This window comes from Pyrus communis, chromosome 16, assembly GCF_041283825.1.
Source record: "Pyrus communis isolate YQ-2024b chromosome 16, ASM4128382v1, whole genome shotgun sequence".
Taxonomy (NCBI): domain Eukaryota; kingdom Viridiplantae; phylum Streptophyta; class Magnoliopsida; order Rosales; family Rosaceae; genus Pyrus; species Pyrus communis.
The window spans coordinates 6,902,639-6,923,632 of NC_142580.1; the positions used below are offsets into that span (position 1 = coordinate 6,902,639).

At 36.9% G+C, this 20,994-nt stretch overlaps 2 protein-coding genes and 1 non-coding gene across 3 annotated transcripts; 1 reads left to right on the forward strand and 2 right to left on the reverse strand.

The window, feature by feature from the left end:
* Positions 1-1,052: 1,052 nt before the first annotated feature.
* Positions 1,053-3,543, reverse strand: LOC137732204 (geraniol 8-hydroxylase). Its single transcript, XM_068471503.2, has 2 exons — positions 2,242-3,543; positions 1,053-1,937 (listed from the first exon to the last, which is right to left on the reverse strand). The coding sequence occupies exons 1-2, from the start codon at positions 3,148-3,150 to the stop codon at positions 1,338-1,340; spliced, it is 1,509 nt and encodes a 502-aa protein (XP_068327604.2). The 5' UTR covers positions 3,151-3,543; the 3' UTR covers positions 1,053-1,337.
* Positions 3,544-7,344: 3,801 nt separating this feature from the next.
* On the reverse strand, positions 7,345-12,332 carry LOC137732578 (U-box domain-containing protein 6). Its single transcript, XM_068471896.2, has 6 exons — positions 11,726-12,332; positions 11,060-11,152; positions 10,678-10,863; positions 10,374-10,481; positions 9,054-10,243; positions 7,345-8,326 (listed from the first exon to the last, which is right to left on the reverse strand). Exons 2-6 carry the CDS (start codon positions 11,108-11,110, stop codon positions 7,534-7,536), a joined length of 2,328 nt encoding a protein of 775 aa, XP_068327997.2. The 5' UTR covers positions 11,111-11,152; positions 11,726-12,332; the 3' UTR covers positions 7,345-7,533.
* Positions 12,333-20,559: 8,227 nt separating this feature from the next.
* On the forward strand, positions 20,560-20,642 carry TRNAL-UAA (transfer RNA leucine (anticodon UAA)). The gene has a single exon. It is a non-coding gene; the product is annotated as a tRNA-Leu (tRNA).
* Positions 20,643-20,994: the final 352 nt, after the last annotated feature.

Here is a 20,994-nt window from a genome sequence, read left to right on the forward strand (position 1 = left end):
CATATATTATTGAGCAAGTGGATGCTGAATCTTTGGACTCACCTTCTACCGTGTTCGAAACGTGGGAGTTATTGCCTCAGGTGGCGCCAACTGTAATGAAGAGAACACTTGATGGCCCGCGAGGGGTATATACAACTATTGGTGGAGTGTTGTCAGACTCCGGGATATTTATATGGACCCAGCTTCCATGCCCTTCCACTTCTTATACACTCTCATTCTCTTTTATTTTGTGCAATTACTGTTAAGCCACGTCAATATTTTATATTGATTTTTTTATAAAGATAATAAGACAAAAAGCAATAGTAATATAAAATATTGATGTGACTTAACCGTGACCACACAAATATAAGGGGATGGGAGTGTATGAGAAGTAGGAGGGTAGAGAAGCCACGTTCTATTGATATTTAGGGTAAAACAACTTGTCTTCCAGTTATTAAACTTCGATTTTTCTTTCAGATATTTTCTCAAAAATTACTTTCAATCGTTTAAAAGTACTTGTCAAACGAGCATGTATTTCCAGTCACGTCAATTGGTGTGTGAGAATGTTAAGTGTTTTCCGACATCAAAAAAACCAAGTGACTTTATATGTACTTGAACCTCTTTCACTTTTTATTTACTATGAAAATAGAGCTATCCGGAGCCCAAAAAAACAAAAATAGAGACTTCTATGTTTTTGGTTTAGGTCCAAAGAAATCATATTTTTATGACTTTAATGAACACATGTTAAAGCTACTTAGTATTACGGTGTAGTGATATTCTTCTTCACTTGTAAGTTAGAGATCTTAGATTTGATTTTCGCCAGGCGAGTTCGAATCACATTATTAACAAACCTATGTTAGAAACAAATGAGATGAGAAGAATTAAGAATGCCTCAATTTTCTCACATTACAATCCAATGTCGTTATGTTATTAGGACATTTGATCAGTTTTACATCTTTCGTTAGGTTAAACATTTGGTGTAGCACTCAAATCTGTTTGACATAATTAGGACATTCAAAACTTGGTTTTACATCATTTAGGTTTAAACATGGGAGTGATAGCCACACACTTAGTTTACCTTTCACATCCATCTCACTGAATATAATATATTAGAAAACAACGAACCAATTATGATGTAGGCATCGGTCCTAGTGTGCAATGGAGGTCACTAACCTAGGCCATGAGCCTTCTTGATCGCTCATTGAGTCCATCCAGGTAATTATTTGTAGGATCCCACACGTTTCAATTATATAACTTAAACCTCCCCACTCTTACTCTTACCCGACGTAGGGCTTATATCTAAATACAAATATAAAACATCTCATTCGTAATACATAAGTTTCAACAATATTAATCTTTTAGTTGGGAACAACTCTTAGAGGTTGAGCCATCTGTAAGGTGAGCCCAAACTTCTCCTCCATGTCCATGGTCTCAGGTACAACTCCATCTTCAAGCTTCCAATCAAATGAGTTAATAAGTGACCCCAGCATCAAGTGTAACATCCGCATTGCCAACGGCTGCCCGGGACATATTCTCCTCCCGCCACCAAAAGGAATAAGCTCGAGGTTCCGGCCTAAAACATCAATTTCCGACCCCAAGAACCTCTCCGGCTCAAATGAGTTGGGACTGTCCCAAATGCTAGGGTCTCTGCCTATGGCCCATGCATTGACAAACACTTGTGCACCCTTTGGTACTCTGTACCCGCAGATCTCCACGTCTTCTTCGGCCTTCCGAGGAAGTAGTAACGGCGCTGGTGGGTGCAACCGGAAGGTTTCTTTGATTATTGCTTGTAAGTAAGGGAGTCCAGCAATGCCTGATTCTTCAACTAGTTTTCCTTTGCCAATGACTTGATCCAGCTCTTCTTGAGCTTTCGATAGTTTTTTCGGGTTGCGTAGTAGCTCAGCCATTGCCCATTCCAGTGTAGATGAAGTTGTATCTGTGCCCGCAGCAAATATAACCTATATTTTCACAAGTTATAGCAACACACCATTGTAATGAACAACCAAAAACAAATGGTCACTAGCGTAATTTACATGCCACTAGTCATAATGAACGTCAATAACCATTTGGTCTAGTGACACTCGTTAGTCAGTGAGGGTTGGCTTGGAATACTTAGTAGCGCATGCTAGCTAGCTATTTTGTGAGATTAGATGGTTCTGATGAACGAAAATATTGTTGTGATGTTGAATAAATGAAAGAAACTACACTAGTAGAGAACATTTTACGGTAAATAATACAGAGTAGCTTGGGAGGGGGACTAACCAGAAACAGGTGTTCCATTTTGTTCTTGTCCATTTCCTCACAATTCACTTCACTGATGCTTAAAAGGGTATCCAACATGTCATCCCTTGTGACATAATCATGAGCTTTCCTCGATTCCAACCTTTGCGCAATGATTTGGTCGATGAGTCGTTCCATCTTGAGGAAGTGATTAGTCATCCGCCGCTGAATGCCTTGGGGGTCAAGTTTTCCAAGCACAGGAAAGTAGTCCCCCAAGTTTGGCTTCCCAGCCTCCTCCAACAAACCCCACACAGTCTCCTTAAACTCTTTAGTTGTCTCACTCCTCGGATCTGCTAAATCCATAGAGAATATCGTACGCGATAACAAATTCAGTGTCGTACTAAAAGCAGCCCTGCCAATCTCTACTGCCTTGCCGTTTACCTTACTTGCATTGACATCAGCTATGAGCTCCTGGACTTTTTTGTGCCGGTTGGCTTTGCTTGCGTCGAGAACTTTTACTGCGAACAATTGGGAGTTGCATATTTTTCGGAGGCTTCTCCATTTGGCTGAAGCCGGTATCCAGGCCAAGTTGTGCTCTCCCATGTCGCAGGCTCGAACAGCACTGGGGACCGTTCGATTGCATAAGAATTGGTCGTGCGTTCGTAGAACTTCTTTCGCCGCGGTTGATGAAGAAACGACCACGGTTGTTACTTGGCCGAGTTGCAAAGTGATTACGCGGCCATAGATTTGGGAGAGCTTAGTGAGAGAGAGATGGGGTTTGTTTCCAAGCTCTAAGAGATTTCCAATGATGGGAAATGGCTTTGGCCCCGGTGGAAGAACAGGCCTTGTGGAATTGCGATTGCATTTGCTTCTTTTTGCTAATGAATTGAAAGATTGGATTGATATCCAGAAGAAAAAGAGAAGACATAGTCCCATACAATAGAAATCCATCTCTCTCTCTCTCTCTCTCTCTCTCTCTCTCTCTCTCTCTCTCTCTCCCCGTGGGTGTTTGCGTAAAGTGCAAGGATGGGACTCTATAGTCCGGTTGGAGAGTCTTTTGCTCCCTCGCGGGGTCTCCGTCAGGGGGATCCTCTTTCTCCTTATTTATTTATTTTGGTGGGGGAAGTGCTTTCCAAACTGATTCAGGGTGCTGTGGACCAAGGTAGGTTGGAGGGTGTTAAGATTGGTGGATCCGGACCCGTAATTTCTCACCTCTTCTTTGCGGATGATACCCTTCTGTTTCTGCGGGCAGATGTGAAAAACTGCAGGAAATTGAAACACATGCTAGACAAATTTTGTGTGGCATCTGGGCAGAAGGTTAATTTGGAGAAATCCAGTGTTTTCTTTGGGGCAAATGTTCCGAAAGTGAACGCGGATCAGATGGGGAATGCCCTTGGTATGACGGTGGTTAGCAATCCGAGGACTTATTTGGGGGTCCCTGCTATTTGGGGCCGGTCGAAAAAGCGTGGTCTTGCTTATGTGAAAGGAAGAGTAATGGAAAAGCTTCAAGGGTGGAAACAAAGTACTCTATCCCGTGCCGGTAAAGAGGTTTTAATTAAGGCTGTTATCCAAGCTATTCCGGCGTACCCAATGTGCATTTTCAAATTCCCCGCCGTCGTTTGTCAGGAATTGGATGCGTTAGTGGCTGGATTTTGGTGGGGTTGCAAGGAGGGAGCCCAAAAGATTCATTGGGTCTCAAAGGAGGTTTTGGGTTTGCCAAAAGACTTGGGTGGTTTAGGCTTCAGAAACTTTATGGAATTTAATGATGCTCTGCTTGCTAAACAATGTTGGCGTTTAATCACGGAACCGGACTCGCTGTGGGCTAGGGTGATGAAAGCCCGGTATTTTCCCCATTGCTCGATATGGGATGCGAAGAAAGGTGGTCGGGCTTCTTGGGCATGGAGCAGCCTCATCTGTGGTAGGGACGTGATTAAGGAGGGTTCCCATTGGCAGATTTTGGGTGGTCAGGAGGTGAGGGTGTGGCAGGATAGGTGGCTTCCATCCTTGCCCCTTGGACATCCGGTGCCGGTTGGCCAGGTTGCGGTTACTCCCAGTTTAAGGGTCAATGCGCTTATTTGTCCGGAGTCGGGGAGGTGGAATCTTAGCTTTTTACAGCCTTTCATATCGGGGGAGGCTTTGCAGGCTATTGAGGAGACGCCTTTGGGGGATCTAAGTCGTAATGATAGGCTTATCTGGGATTTGAGTAAGAACGGTACTTATTCGGTCAAGTCGGGTTATAGATGGCTGCAAGGTAGATCACTGGCTAGGAGGGACAAGCGTCGGCCTTCTGTTCGTGGGGTTCCCAAGGCGTTTTGGAAGGGGATTTGGAAGCTGGAGGTGCCCCCCAAGTTGCGACATTTCTTGTGGCTTACGATGCATAATTGTCTTCCTACTCGGGAAGCCTTGTACCGACGACGGTCCTCTCTGAACTCTACCTGTCCTATTTGCTGCTGCCATGATGAAACCATTGAGCACATTTTCCTTGCTTGCTCTTGGGTTGAGCCAATTTGGTTTGGTGGGGCTTTGGGGTATAAATTGGATCGTCTTTCTCTCCCGTCTTGGCTGGACTGGATTCAGAAGGTATTCTCTCCGACTTTATGCAACTTTGGAAATACAATGTGGAGACAATCTTATATTGTTTTTACCTGTTGGTGTATTTGGAAAGCTCGTTGTGATTTTGTTTTCAAAGGGATGTCTGTTAACCCTTTAAAAGTCTTGGCTGATGTTTCTGCGGCTATGAGCTCGTTTTTTGGTGCTAAGGCAATGGTTGGGGTTAGGGGAGGGGGTGACGGGATGAGGGGTACCCAGGTGGCGCGGTGGTGTGCTCTGGCCTCTCCTTTTGTGAAGATTAATGTGGATGCTAGTTGGTCCAAGGCCTCAAAGATGGGATTTGTTGGAGTGATTGCGCGGGACATGGAGAGAAAATTCGTGGCTGCAGCGCGGTATGCTATATCTGCTCCTTCTGCTGCTGCAGCGGAGGCTTATGCGTTGCTGTACGGGTGCCAACTTGGTGACGAGTTGGGAGTAAGGTATGTAATTCTTGAGTCGGACTCCCTTGAAGCGATTAATTGTTTATCTAGTTCGCTGTCTAGGGGTAGTTGGGAGGCATTCCCGGTGCTGGCTCGGGTTAAACAACTGGGGGGGAAGTTCTTTGATTGCCGATGGTCTTGGGTGCCCCATTCTGCAAATGGCGTGGCTCACAAGATTGCATCGGGTGGTTTTACGGAGATGAGTGATGTCGTTTGGGTCGTTAGGCCCCCATCTTCGTTGGTCTTTGTATTGAATAATGACGGACTACCTTGTCCTCATTAATTTGTTTTGGTGGTGCTAGGGGTGACACCTCTACTTGGTGGAGGGGTCTTTGTGGTTTACCCATTGTCACTGCCTGTTTATTGTATGTATGTTTGCCTCTCTGTAGGCCTTTTATGATATGGTAACTGGTGTTCAAAAAAAAAAAAATGACAGTATCAGTCACGTAGACACGTTTTAGGAATAGGATAATGAATATGAGGACACATTTTATTTTGAGTTTTTCTATTATATTCTGACGCATGGTATGAGAGATTAGACAGCTGATTAAAAATAAATAAAGAAAATATATTAATGCTCTATTATTTCAGTACCTGTTGTACATCGAAATATAGTACAAGTTGCGTTTCTTTTCTTGTGAAATGGAGATATGTACAGGTGCCAACTGACCGATCCAAGAGACAAGGGTGATCAATTTGCATATATATTATTGAACAAGTGGATGCTGTGTCTTTGTACTTGCCCAGTTGCCACTTGATGGCCTGTGAGGGGTACAGACAATTATTTGTCATACGGACGGTGGAGTTTTGTCCGACATCGGGTAAAACTTTGACTTTTCTTTCAGATATTAAACTTTAATTTTTCTTTTAGATATTTTTTTCTAAAAGAAATTACAATCGTTTAAAAGTACTTAATAAATAAGTATATGTTTCCAATCACGTAAATTAGTGTGTGAAAATGTTAAGTGTTTTTTTATATTAAAAAATTAATTGACTTTATATGTATTTATAAAGATTATATTATTTCCCTTATAGTCAATTAATCTTGACCCTCCCAAGCTACTCTATATTATTTATCGTAAAATGACATGTTGGATACCCTTTTAAGTGACATGTTTTTGTTCATTTAATTGCATGGTGTTATTTAGCTAGAAAGAATTAAGCTATTTCAAATTAATTTCTACGTCCTCGATTACTATGTGCGAGAATTTTGTTATTTGCAGTGCATCTACTGAAATTGTTTTGTGCACAAAAATCATGAATCTTTCACTTTAAAGACCATAACTTTACTTTAATTAGCTTCTGCAATCATTACCCAAGTTCTAAAATATGATGCTTACATTCGGTCAAATTGTTCCCGAGATTCAAAGAACAATTGGGTTTGTTGTAATATAAAATTTGAAACAAAGTGGAATTTTGTTATGTTAGAGATTGTAGTAAGTCACAACTTTCGGACCAATTCTGAGAGTTTTGTTGCCGAATTTCAGAGGTGCCGGCGGCTGGAAAATTACACATGAAATTTTCCATCATTAAAAAAAAAAAAAAAAAAAAAAAATAACGAAAAGAGCTTGAAAATTTTAAGTTTTAATGATAAGGATAAAATAAAAGATTAAGTGAATAGTATCAGGATTGACTTTTTAGTGTAAAAATATGATTTTTCGTTAAAATCAACAGTACCGTGAACTTTTCGTTAAAATCCCCTTTAAAAAAACCAAGTTGATTTCGATTGTGGTTGTGAAGAGACTCCTCGTAAAACCCAGAGGAGTCGTGGAACCAAACTCCTCGTAAACTCCAGTCATAATTCAAGCAGTTTTTTTTTTAATTATTGGTTTTTTAAACTGATTTTAATTGAATAAAAGTTCTTATTAATTGAAATGACGTAGACAACCATATCAGATGTCACCTAATATATAATTACGGTATAATTACATGATAAGAATAGCATTATTGTAATTGTTATTTAACCGGTGCAAGGCCAAATTCTGAGTTCAATTAGCGAGCAATCTTGCTTTATAGTGTGCAATAAAAAAGAGTGGTGTTATTCACACACCCTCTCATACACTCTTAATCTCTAACCGTCGAATCGAATGAGTTAAAAAAAATCAATGACAAAAAATTAACAAGAATATGCGGGAGTTTGCCACTTGAATTAATCATATTCATAAGACATATTTCCTACCTCAAAGGTAAATTCGAAACAAAATCCATAAATTACAAGGGGCCTGTACATTCCGCTCTTTCAAAAGTAATAAAACAAAAAGAATAAAACGACGATACAACACTGAAATTTACAGCACCGTGGGAGTCAACACTGGTAAACAGAATAGCTTTTGCTCTTCCACAAAAACCTAAATGGTTTGCTCATCTTTCTTCTTGAGAAGGATTTGCATAGCGGCTTTGGTTCCGGAACAGACATGGGCTTGTCGCGATTTTCGACCGACAGATGCACCTCCGGCTCAGGAGGTGCTTGGTCTCTTTGTCTCTGCTCACGGAACAGCATTAACAGCTTCTGAGCCTTCTCTTTTCCTCTTGATGTGCCATTGACGGACATAGACACCAATGCCGGAATCACCCCTTCCTTGAGGACCATCTGACTGCATTTCTCGCTCCCGTTACACAACATATACAGACATGAGACAGCTTGCTCCTGCTCAATGGGTTGTTCAGCCTCCAAAATTGTTGCTAGGGCACTGATAAGACTCGAATTCGACATCATTTCATCTCTGGCAGAACTACTTGATCCCAAGTTTATCAAAACAGCTATACATTTTTCTGTCCACATTTGGTCACCAGAGTCCGCAAGAAGGGATTGGAGACCACTGATAATACCAGCTGAAATAAGTTTCGGTATATTTGACTGGACACCCGATAGATTGTACAGGGCGTGGAGGGCATCAAGTTTGCATTGGGTTTCAACATCTGCTCGAAGGAGCTGGGTTAAGAAAGAGACAGCCGGGCTTGTTCCAATAAGAGGCTTGGCTTCTTCAAGGCAGGAGAGATTCAGATAGAGGGCTGTCGCAGGTCCTTGAGAACTGGGATTGGAGATCATTTCCTCCAGCAACGAAATTACCCCTGATGCTAACATCGTTTCCTTGTTTCTGGAAAAGAAAAATCAACGAAATAGAAATTATTCTTAAGTTTCCAAGGTTTAGACAAACCTAAAAGAGAACCAAAAATTGTGACATGTTACTCAGAAATGTGGCACAGAAGACGCAGACTATTCAACACATTCCAAGTGATAAATGAAGAATCAACATCTAAGTCATCCAATATGTCCCCGATCTCAATAAAAAGTCCAAGCACCCATTACTGCAGGGACAAATCTACAATTTTCCGCTCTTCCACGAAGAAATCTACGCAGACACTGCATAACCCTGACTTAAATCTTCTCACTACTGCCAATAAATAAAAAACTACCCATTAAACTGATTGTATTTAAATCCTTCAAGCCAGTTGCTACGCTCAACGCAATAAAAGAAGCATTCAGCTACTATATGAATCTATAACCATATTCAGCCAACAGAAGATTATATGAAAGAAAGAAAACTAATTGTGTCTGGTGAAGGATGTTATGAAGAATACTAGTCCAAGGAATAAGAGTTCAAAGCCAATGCATCATTCTCTACACCTATGACTCAAGGAAATATTAGCACATTGTATACAATTACACAATTCACCCTTTCCCAGGCACGTTTTTATTATTAAAGACGCCACACATTGCTGCTTAATAGACCTCTGAAGTTTTCATTTTGAAATGGATAAAATATTATCAAAAAACAGTCATCACATTTGATTCTTCTAAAATCTGTAATCATTAAGCTATACCTGTTATTGTTAACAGCAAGATTGAAGAGAGCCATGGCTCCACTTTCCTGAGCCAAAGAACTTGCTTCACGCAAAGCTGAGCTCAGAAAATGTAGAAGTGCTTCAACAAATCCATTAGCACCCATATACATTCTGGCTTCCTCATCATTCTTCAGCAAGAGCCTTATTTGCTCCACTACCTTGCACCTCTTCCTGAAGTCTTCCTCTTCATTCAAGGCAGTTAAAAGATCCTGATAACTTTCGAAAACATCAAGCTCAGACTCTTCCTCTAATGGAGACACATCTTCTGTTTCATTTCCAACATCCTCCTTTATAGTATGACTCTCCTCTAAAGGAACCACCTTGACACCCTTCAACTTGCAAGAGCCTATACTACCCATACATTTTGAATCAGTGGACTCACACACAAATGCAAGCCTCCAATAGTTGAGGTCCAGAGACTCTGGGGGACCATCTGGAACAGAAATTGCATTCTGTTCACACCAATTAGCAATGAGACCTTTTACACAATAATTGGGGGTTAAAGAAAGATGAGACAGCTTCTGTTGAGTCTTTGGGCATGTATTGTGCCCATCACTGAACCATTTCTCAATGCAAATCCTTTCATATGTCTGACCAGAAGCGATGATGACCGGATCATACATAAGTTGCAACGATATCGGACACCTCAATTCTTCAGGTGGAAGAGGTATCTGACCTGATTTCCGATTGTTTGGCTTGGAACTAAAAGAACTTTTGAAGTTAAAAGAACTAAAATTTGACATTTGTCGATCAAATGCTTGACCATTGCCACCGGGCCCAGCATCCTCAATAGAACCCTGTACAGTGGGAGAACAAGGTGCAGAACCTTGTGAATCATTGTCATCTGAGATTTCACTTCTAAACAGCTTAGAGTATTTTCGCATAAGATGTAATATATAAGCTACAATTGACTCTTTCCGCTTATCTTCCTCAGCACGGGCTCTTTGGATGATTTTCTTTAAAGCTCTTCTCTCAGTAAGAGCTGCCCTGGAAGAGGTAATACCAAGTTTGGTAGCAGCCTGATGAAAAGATTCCAGCTCATTATTGTCATTACAGTTGTCAAACTTTTTCCCTTGCTGGAGTAGCGCAATTATTTCATCACCGACTTGCTTCTCTAAGGGATCAAGTGAGAACACAGTACCCTCAAGTTCACTAACAATGTCTTCAATCTGAAACAAGTTCAACAATAAACTGTGTTAAGAACGCATCTAAGTGATGTACAGAAAACATCATGACCAAGGAATGCAATTTCCACCAACCAGGAAAAGATACTGCAAAAGGGCCTTAAAGGATAATTACCTGACAACCAATAGATTGTGGAACAATGTCTTCAACACGTCTAAGACTATCCATGAGAGCACATCTTGCCCTTTCAAATTTTGAGAGCACAGAATCCCCAGTTATAGCCTGAATGATAAAAACAATTTGGCCATTATACAAAGAACACAATTTACACACAACCTCACCACAAATGAAACAAATTTAAACACCAAAAGAGAAATCTATTCCTCTATAGTAGAAGAGGGAAAATAATTGTTTAGTCGACATGTTCGAGTGGCAATAACTGCATAAACTACAAATACAAAATTGAGGGAATACCTACCAAGTAAAGTTTACTACATTCTGCGCAATGCTGAAGAACATTCTTAGATTTTTCAAGTGCTACATGCAATGAACATAAAGCTTGGATACCAGACTTGCTCCTAGGTCGCGCTGCTTCCAAAGAAGGAAATATTGACATTATTTTGCAATAAATTGCAGAGAGTGCCTTGCACAACTCTCCGTGCAACTGCAGAAGAAAACAAAGACAGTCAACCAATGATCTACGATGATAGACCATAAGACAAAATCAAAAGGTGACATTCAGAGGACCCATGGTGGCAGTTATCCAAAAAGAGACAACTTCAAAAATAATATGCAAACATACAATTCTAGTTTGTTAGCAAACATAATTGTATTGATTGCTGCCCATATTTCATTCATACCTTGGCATCGCTGGCGGCAAATAAGCTTTCTTCAACCTCAGTAATATCCATGATTCAAACTCACTTGCAAAACTATGGTGCAACTTTAAACATCTGCATTGTTAAAAAAGATGGTAAACCAGAATTAGCCAAGGCATAAAGGAAGCCTCACAATTAAACATCTAGAGCCTTAAAACAGAAATATATTGAATCGCTACAACTAATATGCATATAGACTAAATAGTTTGTGCACTGTTGGGTTTCTTTGTAAACTGGGGATTAAGCATAAACAAAAATAAGCACATAAATATAACATCCATGTTTCCAATGATTCCACAGAAAATCCAATCATAACCCGTATTCGAAACACTTATTTTCTCGGAAACCAAACAGAGCATTCGAAAATCAACACACCCCGGAAAAAAAAAACAAAAAAAAAAAAAAAAAGAATCAAATAGCCAAATAAAAATTCACAGTTGGTTCAGACAATAAATCTTCCTCTGAAGAACAAAAACAAAAGAAAAAAGGAACTGATTTGGACGTTTCATCCAATGGAAAAAGACACAGAATCTCAGAAAAGAACGTGGATTAGTAAAAACACACAATTCTATTGGGACATTTCACCAATTTCTCCAAAAATTCCATTTCTTTTCAGACCCCGAATAAAGAAATGAATCGAAGAACGACCTTCTCAGAAACAACCATGGCCAATCCCAATACTCCAAACTTGGGCGCGCAGAGAGAGAGAGATGAGAAATGGAGGAGAACCCCGCAATTATAGAAGCTCCTGCACTAAATTTGAAGAGTTTACAACCACAACGCGCCAATTGCTTACGATTCAGATGCGGAACAGAAGCACCCAAAAGGCGGGATTTAGGATACCAAATTGGGAATTTACAGCTCAATGCCGCTGACAAAATCGAAAAATTGGAAATCTTTTCGAGCAGCTAGGGTCTGTGGGAGGGAGCTGAGTACCGGAAAAACAAAGCGGAGAGGAACTATGGAGGTTTCATAAACGAGCATTTGGGAAAATTGCAGCAACCGAATGGGAAATTAGGGTTTCGTCGACGATATGTGCATTCCCATTTCATTACAGATTAGGTCTGTAAGATTCAAAAATAGAGGAGCGAATTCCTTGGATTTTTTTGGTTATTCTGAGCTGGGGTAATATGGTATTCCCCAATACTATAAGAAACTAGATATTTACTTTAAAATAAGAATTAATTAGAAATTGCTTGAAAAATTAATTGGAGTTTTATTAGGGGGAAAAGTAAGATAAGTGGAGATTTGCAGAGCGAGAGATCGGCATAGTAAACAAGTCGTGTTTGTTGTGTTCATATATTTTTTTGTGTCATAAATTTTATCTTAATGTGTTGTGTTATGTCAAAAATTTATCTTATCGAAATTTTAATAGGTGACACGACAACGATTTTATTTTGTAAACAGGTTGTGTAATATCGTAGCACATTAACGGGTCCAAAAAATTGTCTCTAATATCCAAATTTGGCAAAAATATTTTACTAAGTTCTTAATGGTAATCCGATAACAAATCAACTCATTAATAAGTTTTATTTTGTGTCAGGTAAGTGTTTCTTGCAAAAAAACTGACTCGTTAATGGGTTGTTATTTCGTGTCAGGTTAGTGGTTCTTGCAAAAAATTGTCCAACCTAGTGGAAGATGTTATAAACTATTTAGTTTATTCAATTTAATTATGCTTGAAATAAGAAAATGCGTAAGAGGTTAACATCTCGTTTATAGGTTCTTTTAAAATAGTTGAAAGTGTTTTTTGTGAAATTGTTTATTGAATCAATTGTTAGTAAAAAAGCAAATGAAATTTTGGAAAAACAAAAAAATGTGTTTCGGGCAAGAAACACATAACTTATGTTTTTTGCACGAAATACTTTAAGTGCTTTTAACAATCAAAATTATTTTCGTTAAAAAACATTTTTAATCATTTTAAAAGTACTTTCAAGCGAGCCTAAAATATTTGTGTGAACTTTATATTAATATATAAGCTTTTAATGTTACCAATTTGCGGCATTGCCTCCCTGGTTCACCGGCCGACAGGGCCGACCTCCTTGTTTGTTGGTTTGCGGATCTGTCATAAATAAATGTGCGGGGAATGACCAAATTGCCTGGTCAGTTGAAAATATTGGTGGCAAATAGAAAACGGAGCGACTTGAGTCATTGATGCCACGCCGAGTTGGAACTATTGGCTCCTACTTCTCTAATGCATTTCTGTGACATTCCAGTTTCGAGATTATTATGCATATATTCGTAATCAAAGTTAGTTGCACTTTGTTAATCTAGATTATTAGGCATATATTCGTAATCAAAGTTAGTTACACTTTATACTCTAATCTAATCTAATGCTTAATCATATCCAATACTTCAATTCAACCAAATATATACCTACACATGCAATACCTAATTTTTTTAGACCAATAATACATCGGGTGACATGGATAACATTAAGATTTAGCGAAGACGCATGCATCAACTAGTGCAAACAAACAGAACGGGCACAGCTTTGAGATAAAGAGCTCAAAATGAAATTTTGTGTTGTCAAATGCAAGTGCTAATTTTTTCTTTCTATACTTCAGGCGATGGATTATTCAAACTTCTAATTTCTTTCGTCAATGAGGCTTCGAGTTTGGAGAATGCTTTTTACTTTATAGCAATGAAATAGGTGTTTTACTTTAATTCTTGAAGAAAATTGAAATCTAATTAGAAATTCGTGTTATATTACATATTTATTCTTTTTACTCAACGTGTATTTGATTTAAATTTATATATTATATTTTCATTTTTAGAAAATTGTTATTGACCCATCAAAAATCTCATTTGCATTCAAAATTTTCTATAATTAGAAATAAGAGTACACTAGGAGTGCAAAATAAAATTTTTAAAGCGTTAGTAAATGTCTCCTTAAATATAAGAGAAAATTGTAACAAAGGTCCCTTAGCTTTAATCAAAATTTTGAGCAATTGTCCCTCAACTGAAAATCTATGACCAATGGTCTCTTAACTCTTCAAAACGTGCGGCTATGGTCATTTTCTTCAACTCCATCAAAACTTTCGTCAAAACGAGCCGTATTAGAATAATCATTGCTACAATTGGGTTAAAGTTGATGGATCATTGCTCCAATTGGGTTAAAGTTGAGTGACCATTTTTCAATTTTTTTCATTTAGTTTCCATATTTGCCTCTTGATTCTGACCTAGGATGTGTGGCACGAGACTCATTTTAATGAAAGTTTTAACAGAGTTAATAAAAATGATCATAACTACACGTTTTTATGAGTTAAGGGACTAATTGTCATGGATTTTTAGTTGAAGGACAAATGCTCTAATTGTGTTAAAGTTGTGAGATTATTGTTACAATATTTTCTAAATATAATAATCTGCTAATTAATATACTTTTCTTGTTTTGGAAGGGTAGTTTCGTCAGATTCGAACTGATTCCATTGGCAGCGGATGTCTCGTCTCTCCAAGCCGGAGTCCGGGAACAGAAATCCTCAAATCCAAGTGTTATTATTAAAATGTGAGCTGAGCATATGTCCACGTGGTAGTGCTCTTCACCACCAATTTTGTCAGTCCCTCCACGCTGTTTGCTCCTGTGGTAAATCCGTAATTCACGGATTGGTCTGTTGTCATTCCCCAGTAAATGATTAAAAAGGTTAAAAGTATTGGACAATGATTGTCTGCCCTCCTTTCCATGCCCTTTTTGTTTTATGTTATCACGGTTAAATCACGTTAATATTTTATATTATTTTTTATAAATATAATAAGACAAAAATAAATAGTAATATAAAATATTGACGTGGCTTAACCGTGACCATATAAATAGGAGGGCACGGAAAGACATCGAAAGTGGATGATTCTTGTCCAAATGTATTTCCTAACTCTGATCCTATGATTCACGTGCATTGCACACATTTACTGTCATGTTTTTTTTTTTTCTAGGACGGAGAGGATGGAAATTTGGACAAAACGTAAAAATATTAAATAAACTTTATAGAATATAATATGGTATTTTGTAGATATTTAATTGATAAGTCATAAATATAAATAAAATCTATTAATATTAATTGAAATTTAAGATCATCTCCAAATGAGATATCAAATTTTAAACTTAAATTTTAAATTTGAAGGCTTACATGGCACTTTGACATCTTTTAAACTTTTGCTCTCCAACCAATATGTCAAATTTTAAACATAAAATAATAATTCATGTACTTTCTTTGCATTGGAAATGAAAAGAAACAAAAGGATAATGTTTTAAACTAATAAAAATTAATAAAAAGTATTTAATAATTAATTAAAAAAAATCTGAAGGTGCTGTCAAATTTGGCAGCAAGGGGGAGAGATGTCGATCCATGTCATGCCACATCAGATTTGGCTTCTTGGTTAGAAAACATTAATGCTGTCTTTCGTTATCGTTATTGTTAATTTGAACAATTTGACATCTCCTTTGAAGATGCTCTAAGAACGTTTTTCAGTATAATATGACGTTTAAACTTCACTTTTATATTTTTTTTTTCTAGCTTTTTTGATAGTCATACGAAAATATCAACCACCTCGAGAAATTTTTTTTTCTGTTTATTTTTTTTGGTAAAACAACCTCGAGAAATTTCAACACTGGATGAGATTGTTTATTAGGACCGACGAAGTCTAAAGAAGTACTAACAGGTGTATCTCAATGGTTTATGCGAGTTACACGTAGCGACAATTGCTAGACATTCTTGCTATTCTGCTTATGTCAATGCTGGTCGCATGGTTTGATTTTTGAGATAAAATCTATCAATATGAATGGAGGGGCCCTTAAACAATAAAGTTATAAATTTAAAAAGCTTAAGAATTTATTAAACAAAATATTTATAAATTATTTCATTATAATATCACTTAACGTATTTTCTTAATTACCAATACTATCAAATATTTCTCTCTATGAAAATAACCATGTTATTATGCATCTATTGATCTATAACCTAATTTCTCAATTGAGAGTTAAAAAATTCATAGCCAAAAAGGCTCTATCACGTAAGATTACTATGGGGAATTTTTTTTGAGTGGGGGCATCCGCCCCCTTGGGGCTCAAGGTGGCTTCATCCATGCATGCATGATTCCTGAATGTGTAAAGCCAAAATTATGGCTTTATATTAAGCGAAAATGCTAAGAGAACTCTTTCAAAAGTAGAAATCTTCATGGCTCATTTTTTACATAATGTACATGAAATTGATACCAAGTGGATTAACCTGCACTTCAAAATTATGTATGTGTGCTGGTCTGACTAGTCAGCAACATCAGTCAACTAAGATGAAATGATTAGATTAACAATAGCGGAAACAATCAATTCAAGGACTTGAATTACTGCAAAGATCCCAGCTAACTTTGATCTACTACAGTACATATTCAAACGCTGATTAACTTAGTTGCAAGGGCAGGTTATGGTGATAGCATATCATATACAATTATTGAAGTATAATACCCAAAAACACAATAATCAACACAAGATATTTTTGGCCAGAAAAATCACCTCTGGGTTAAAAAAAACCAGGGACTCACTGCTGAGTCCAATCCACTAGTGTAACACAAAAGTTCATACAAAGACCATACAAGCTCAACTCCTATATCCCTATCTATGGAGTAGCTTTACCTTTGTGCAACCTTACCTTACATGAGATGAACTCCTTCAGTCTTCATGAAGTGGTAGCTCCTCCTGAGCTCATCACCTTGTGGCACCGACAACCAACTCGATTAATGCAAATGATATGATAATGACGGATTAAAAACCAGTCAGATTCTCCAATCCAACATTTGAAGGAAGAATCGACTATAATCTAAACTTGATCTAATTGAGAGAATCAATTCACAAACTAGATCAAGAACACAACACAAAACTAAAGAACTAATGCAACCTAGATGCACAATGATCTTGAGGTTAAATACATAAGAACAATTTTGTGGCTGGGCAACTAGACGAGAAGGCACAAAGCTCAAACTCACTTTTTGAAGATTGTAAAATGTTCTAGCCAAAGAGACAAGGAAGGCAGCTAGGGTTTTAACATGCGAACTGCCATATTTTCTGTCCAAACAAAGACAAAAGACATTTGTCAATGTAGAGCTCAATCTGAGCAAATCTAAGGTTGAGATTTCAACCTAGAACAAAGCTATCAGAAAGCCCATATGGGCTGACTTAAAAAGCATGTCCAAACAATTGGACAACAGTGGCTTGCTGACTAAACAACAAGACTAGACAGAAGGAACTCATGTTTATGCATGGAATGTATATGAATGATCAACCTTTTGTGATGACAAATTGTCTTCAACCAAAGCCTTCGGACATAATATCCAACAAGATGAACCCATACTTGAGTTGTAAAAACTAGAGACAATCTAAGAGCATGTGTGGTAGTATTTATAACTTTTGACAAAGAAAACCAAATAACTTAAAAGTAGACTTCACAGTACATAACGTTGACATGAGAATTGCTATGAAACTGTGAAGTGACAGAGAATTCAAAAAGAGTCTCACTTTTAATAGAATCTCTTTAGTGTTCGCTTATATTAAATATGTATTTATAGACAATTTTATCATGTTTGGATTTGAAACGATTGCATGTGCATGCTTTTATTGTCGAATTGAATGCAGATCCAACGTCAGAGTCAATGAACTGGGAGACCCCTATACATTATTATTGATGAAACACATATTTGGATTACCAAACTAGATAATGCTTTTTTGGAGTAGCTAATAAAAGATTTTATTGAGTTAGCTAATTAGTAAATACACGGTTACATATATAAAATAAGCATGCCATGACTAGTACTTTAGAGTTCTCAAAACCCTTTGTTTTCACATTTCTTGTATAATTGCATGTATTCACTTAAAAGATCAACTAAATAATTAATGAAGCTATATAATCATACACATACATACATGCTTTGTCTAAAATATAAACAGTTAGGTTTGAACATTCTAATTGCTATAAAAAAAAAGATAGATTATACGATTATAAATCCAGAACTTACGATATCACGAGGCATATTATAGCCACGCCATATATGTTTAAGAGGTTTAAGGAGTCATTTTTATAGGGATTATCCAAAAATATATAGTTTTTCAACGTGACCATCACGTACATGCCACGCAATTCACTCTTATTAAACATCACACATATTATTTACTACTATTATAGCCTACATCCTTCATATATAAATTAACATTGGCGACAGAGTCTGCGCATATCATAATATACGTAAACTAATACTAACAGAATATAATAAAATATCCGTCTTGTTTTAATACAAACAAATAACTGACAACATGACAGTCATACCACAGAAATTCAATGTAGCAATTAAGCTAGGATTTATTTGCCATTTGTTGATATTTTCTTATTGGTGATCTTTATTAAAATAGAAAATGGATACCCCATACTTAACGTACCATAAGGTACTATAAAATTGTCCAATAATAACAAGAATATCAAACTTGTGACCAAACAAACAAGAATGTAGAGTATTTTGGTAGGGTGCTTAATACCGTAGTAATAATTAAATCATATAAAGAACAAAAAATGGAGTAAAATACTCGAGGAATGATTGAAATAATAGTCAAATCATGCACAAGGCTGAGGCAAATTGGACCAAAGGATATGGGGGAGATTTAGAAAGATCAAATTGTGGGACCAAAAACTGCTGAGCTATGACCGAAATTGGAAGCCTGAAACCATTGCTAATGATAACAAACAACACTTAAGAAAGGAAAATAACAGATGAACATCATTTTCATTGAACAAATTTACAAAAAAAAAAAAAAAAAAAAAAAAAAAAAAACTAACAAACTTAAATAAATAATGGTGCTCATAAAGAAAAAAAACGTGTAAATTTTTTCCCTTAAAAAGTTGAATAGAGAATTCCTTATTAATTCTTGACACTGGAGAATTATATGATGATGGTTATGGAAGAATGAAATGTCTCTGTGAGTCTTTCTAAGCTTCTAGCCCCGAAAGAATGGACTGTCGTGGCTTCGCCACCAATTTGGTCGGAAAAAAAATGTGATTATAATATCATTGAAACAAAACAATTTCAATGTTTAAAACAATTTGAAGAAGTTCGAAGAAAATTTCCAACGTTGAAACAATATACCTAAGTGTTTTTTTTTTCTTGTTGTTGTGAAGTGGTACACAATAAAAACAAAGGCTCAGTACAAGGGTAAATGAAGAACTATAAAGACTTGGAAACAAATTTAAGAAAATACACATAGTACTTAAAATTAACGAAAAAATTAACTTAAAAATCGAATACAATAACTTTTTAAAATTCATATGACTAACCCTACCTAATGAGATAGAATTGTTGCTATTGTTGAAATAGCATTTCGAGCAACTTGTGTAACTTTGAAAAAAAATGAGGTTGTTTTACCTGAGAGGTAAAAGGCAAAACTAAAAGTGAGAAAATGTACGTCGCCTGTCGGCAAATGCCACTTGAAAAGCATGACATGCAGGTTACAATAACGAAGAGCCGAATTATAATTAATCATCACAACGGTGCATATCTGTAGTACATCATCATTGGTGGTGGTCCTAACTAAAACCATATTTTTGGCTGTCTCGGGTTGATCACGTTCGGTCACTTTCTTTTTGTTTTGAACTTCCATTTTTGCAATTAATTATTTTAGTACAAATTAATTAAAAAATGTGACTATCTTCGGGCTTGAACTCTGAACATGCATGCATAAGAAATGAATACTCACATTCATTAATTTGGTCCATGGTGTTGGATAATATTGCTTCTTTAATTAATTTGGTCCATGGTGTTGGATAATATTGTTTCTTCCCATGCTGTACTTTCGAGCTACTTCATCAAAAATTGATTCAATAAATAGTTGAGGAAGATTTAGTCTGGATTGAATAAACACCTGATATAATTGTTGATCCTCTATTAGAAGATACTTTTGATATGTAATTAGTGCGGGACACTCGTTTCTCTTTGATTATGTTGAAATTTCCTACAAGATTTTATCAAGGTCTAAATAAAATGCACCAAATCCTCTTTCATGTACTTCTAGGAGAACATATTTACTTGGTTTTAGCCGTCTAGGATTTCATATTATGATTCAATGACATGAACCAACAATAATTTAACAAATGCTATAGCATTTTTAAAACTCGAGTTTTCATCTGCTAAACACGTAAAATGACTCTTCTTAAGGCTTACAAACAAGAGAATATATGTTGCACTATTACTTCGTATATTATCTATATATGTCACTAACGAAGACCTAGTATTGTTCTTTTTTCTTTTGATCATTTGGTTGTGTGAATTAGATTAGATAAGACATGGAACTAACTTGTATTTATGGGGTTGTATTGGTGGGTCATACATTACATGTGATCTTCAAAGTGTTGGTACTCTCCACGTTCAATGCATGAAAACTACTACACAACCATGTAGAAAAACAAAAATCACAAAAATAAGATAATGATATATTTAGAAGCGCACAAAACAAACCATCGGCTGGTTTGCCCGAGAGGTTAAGGGGGAAGACTTAAGATCTTCTGCACATAAGTGCGCATGGGTTCGAACCCCATAGCCAGCAAAAAAGTTTAATTTAAAATTTTTTTTTTCTTGATATATCCGATTTTAAGCCCCAATTTTTTTGTTAGAAAAGGCCCATTAATTATATAAAAACCAATTGGGCCTACCGTTTCGACCCAAATTAAAGCCCAACACGTGGATCTACTTTCTTTCCATATCATATAAGGTCTTGTAACGGATGAAGGGTTTTCACGAATGTTTATTGCTATGAAAATGGAAGTCATGAACAAGGATTAGGGATGGGCAAATACCTATTGGTTATGGGTAACCGTGGTTATCCGTTCATTTAAATTTGAAGGTTATGGTTATGGGTATTGCCCGTGGTTATAAACGAGTACCAATTTAACCGTTTA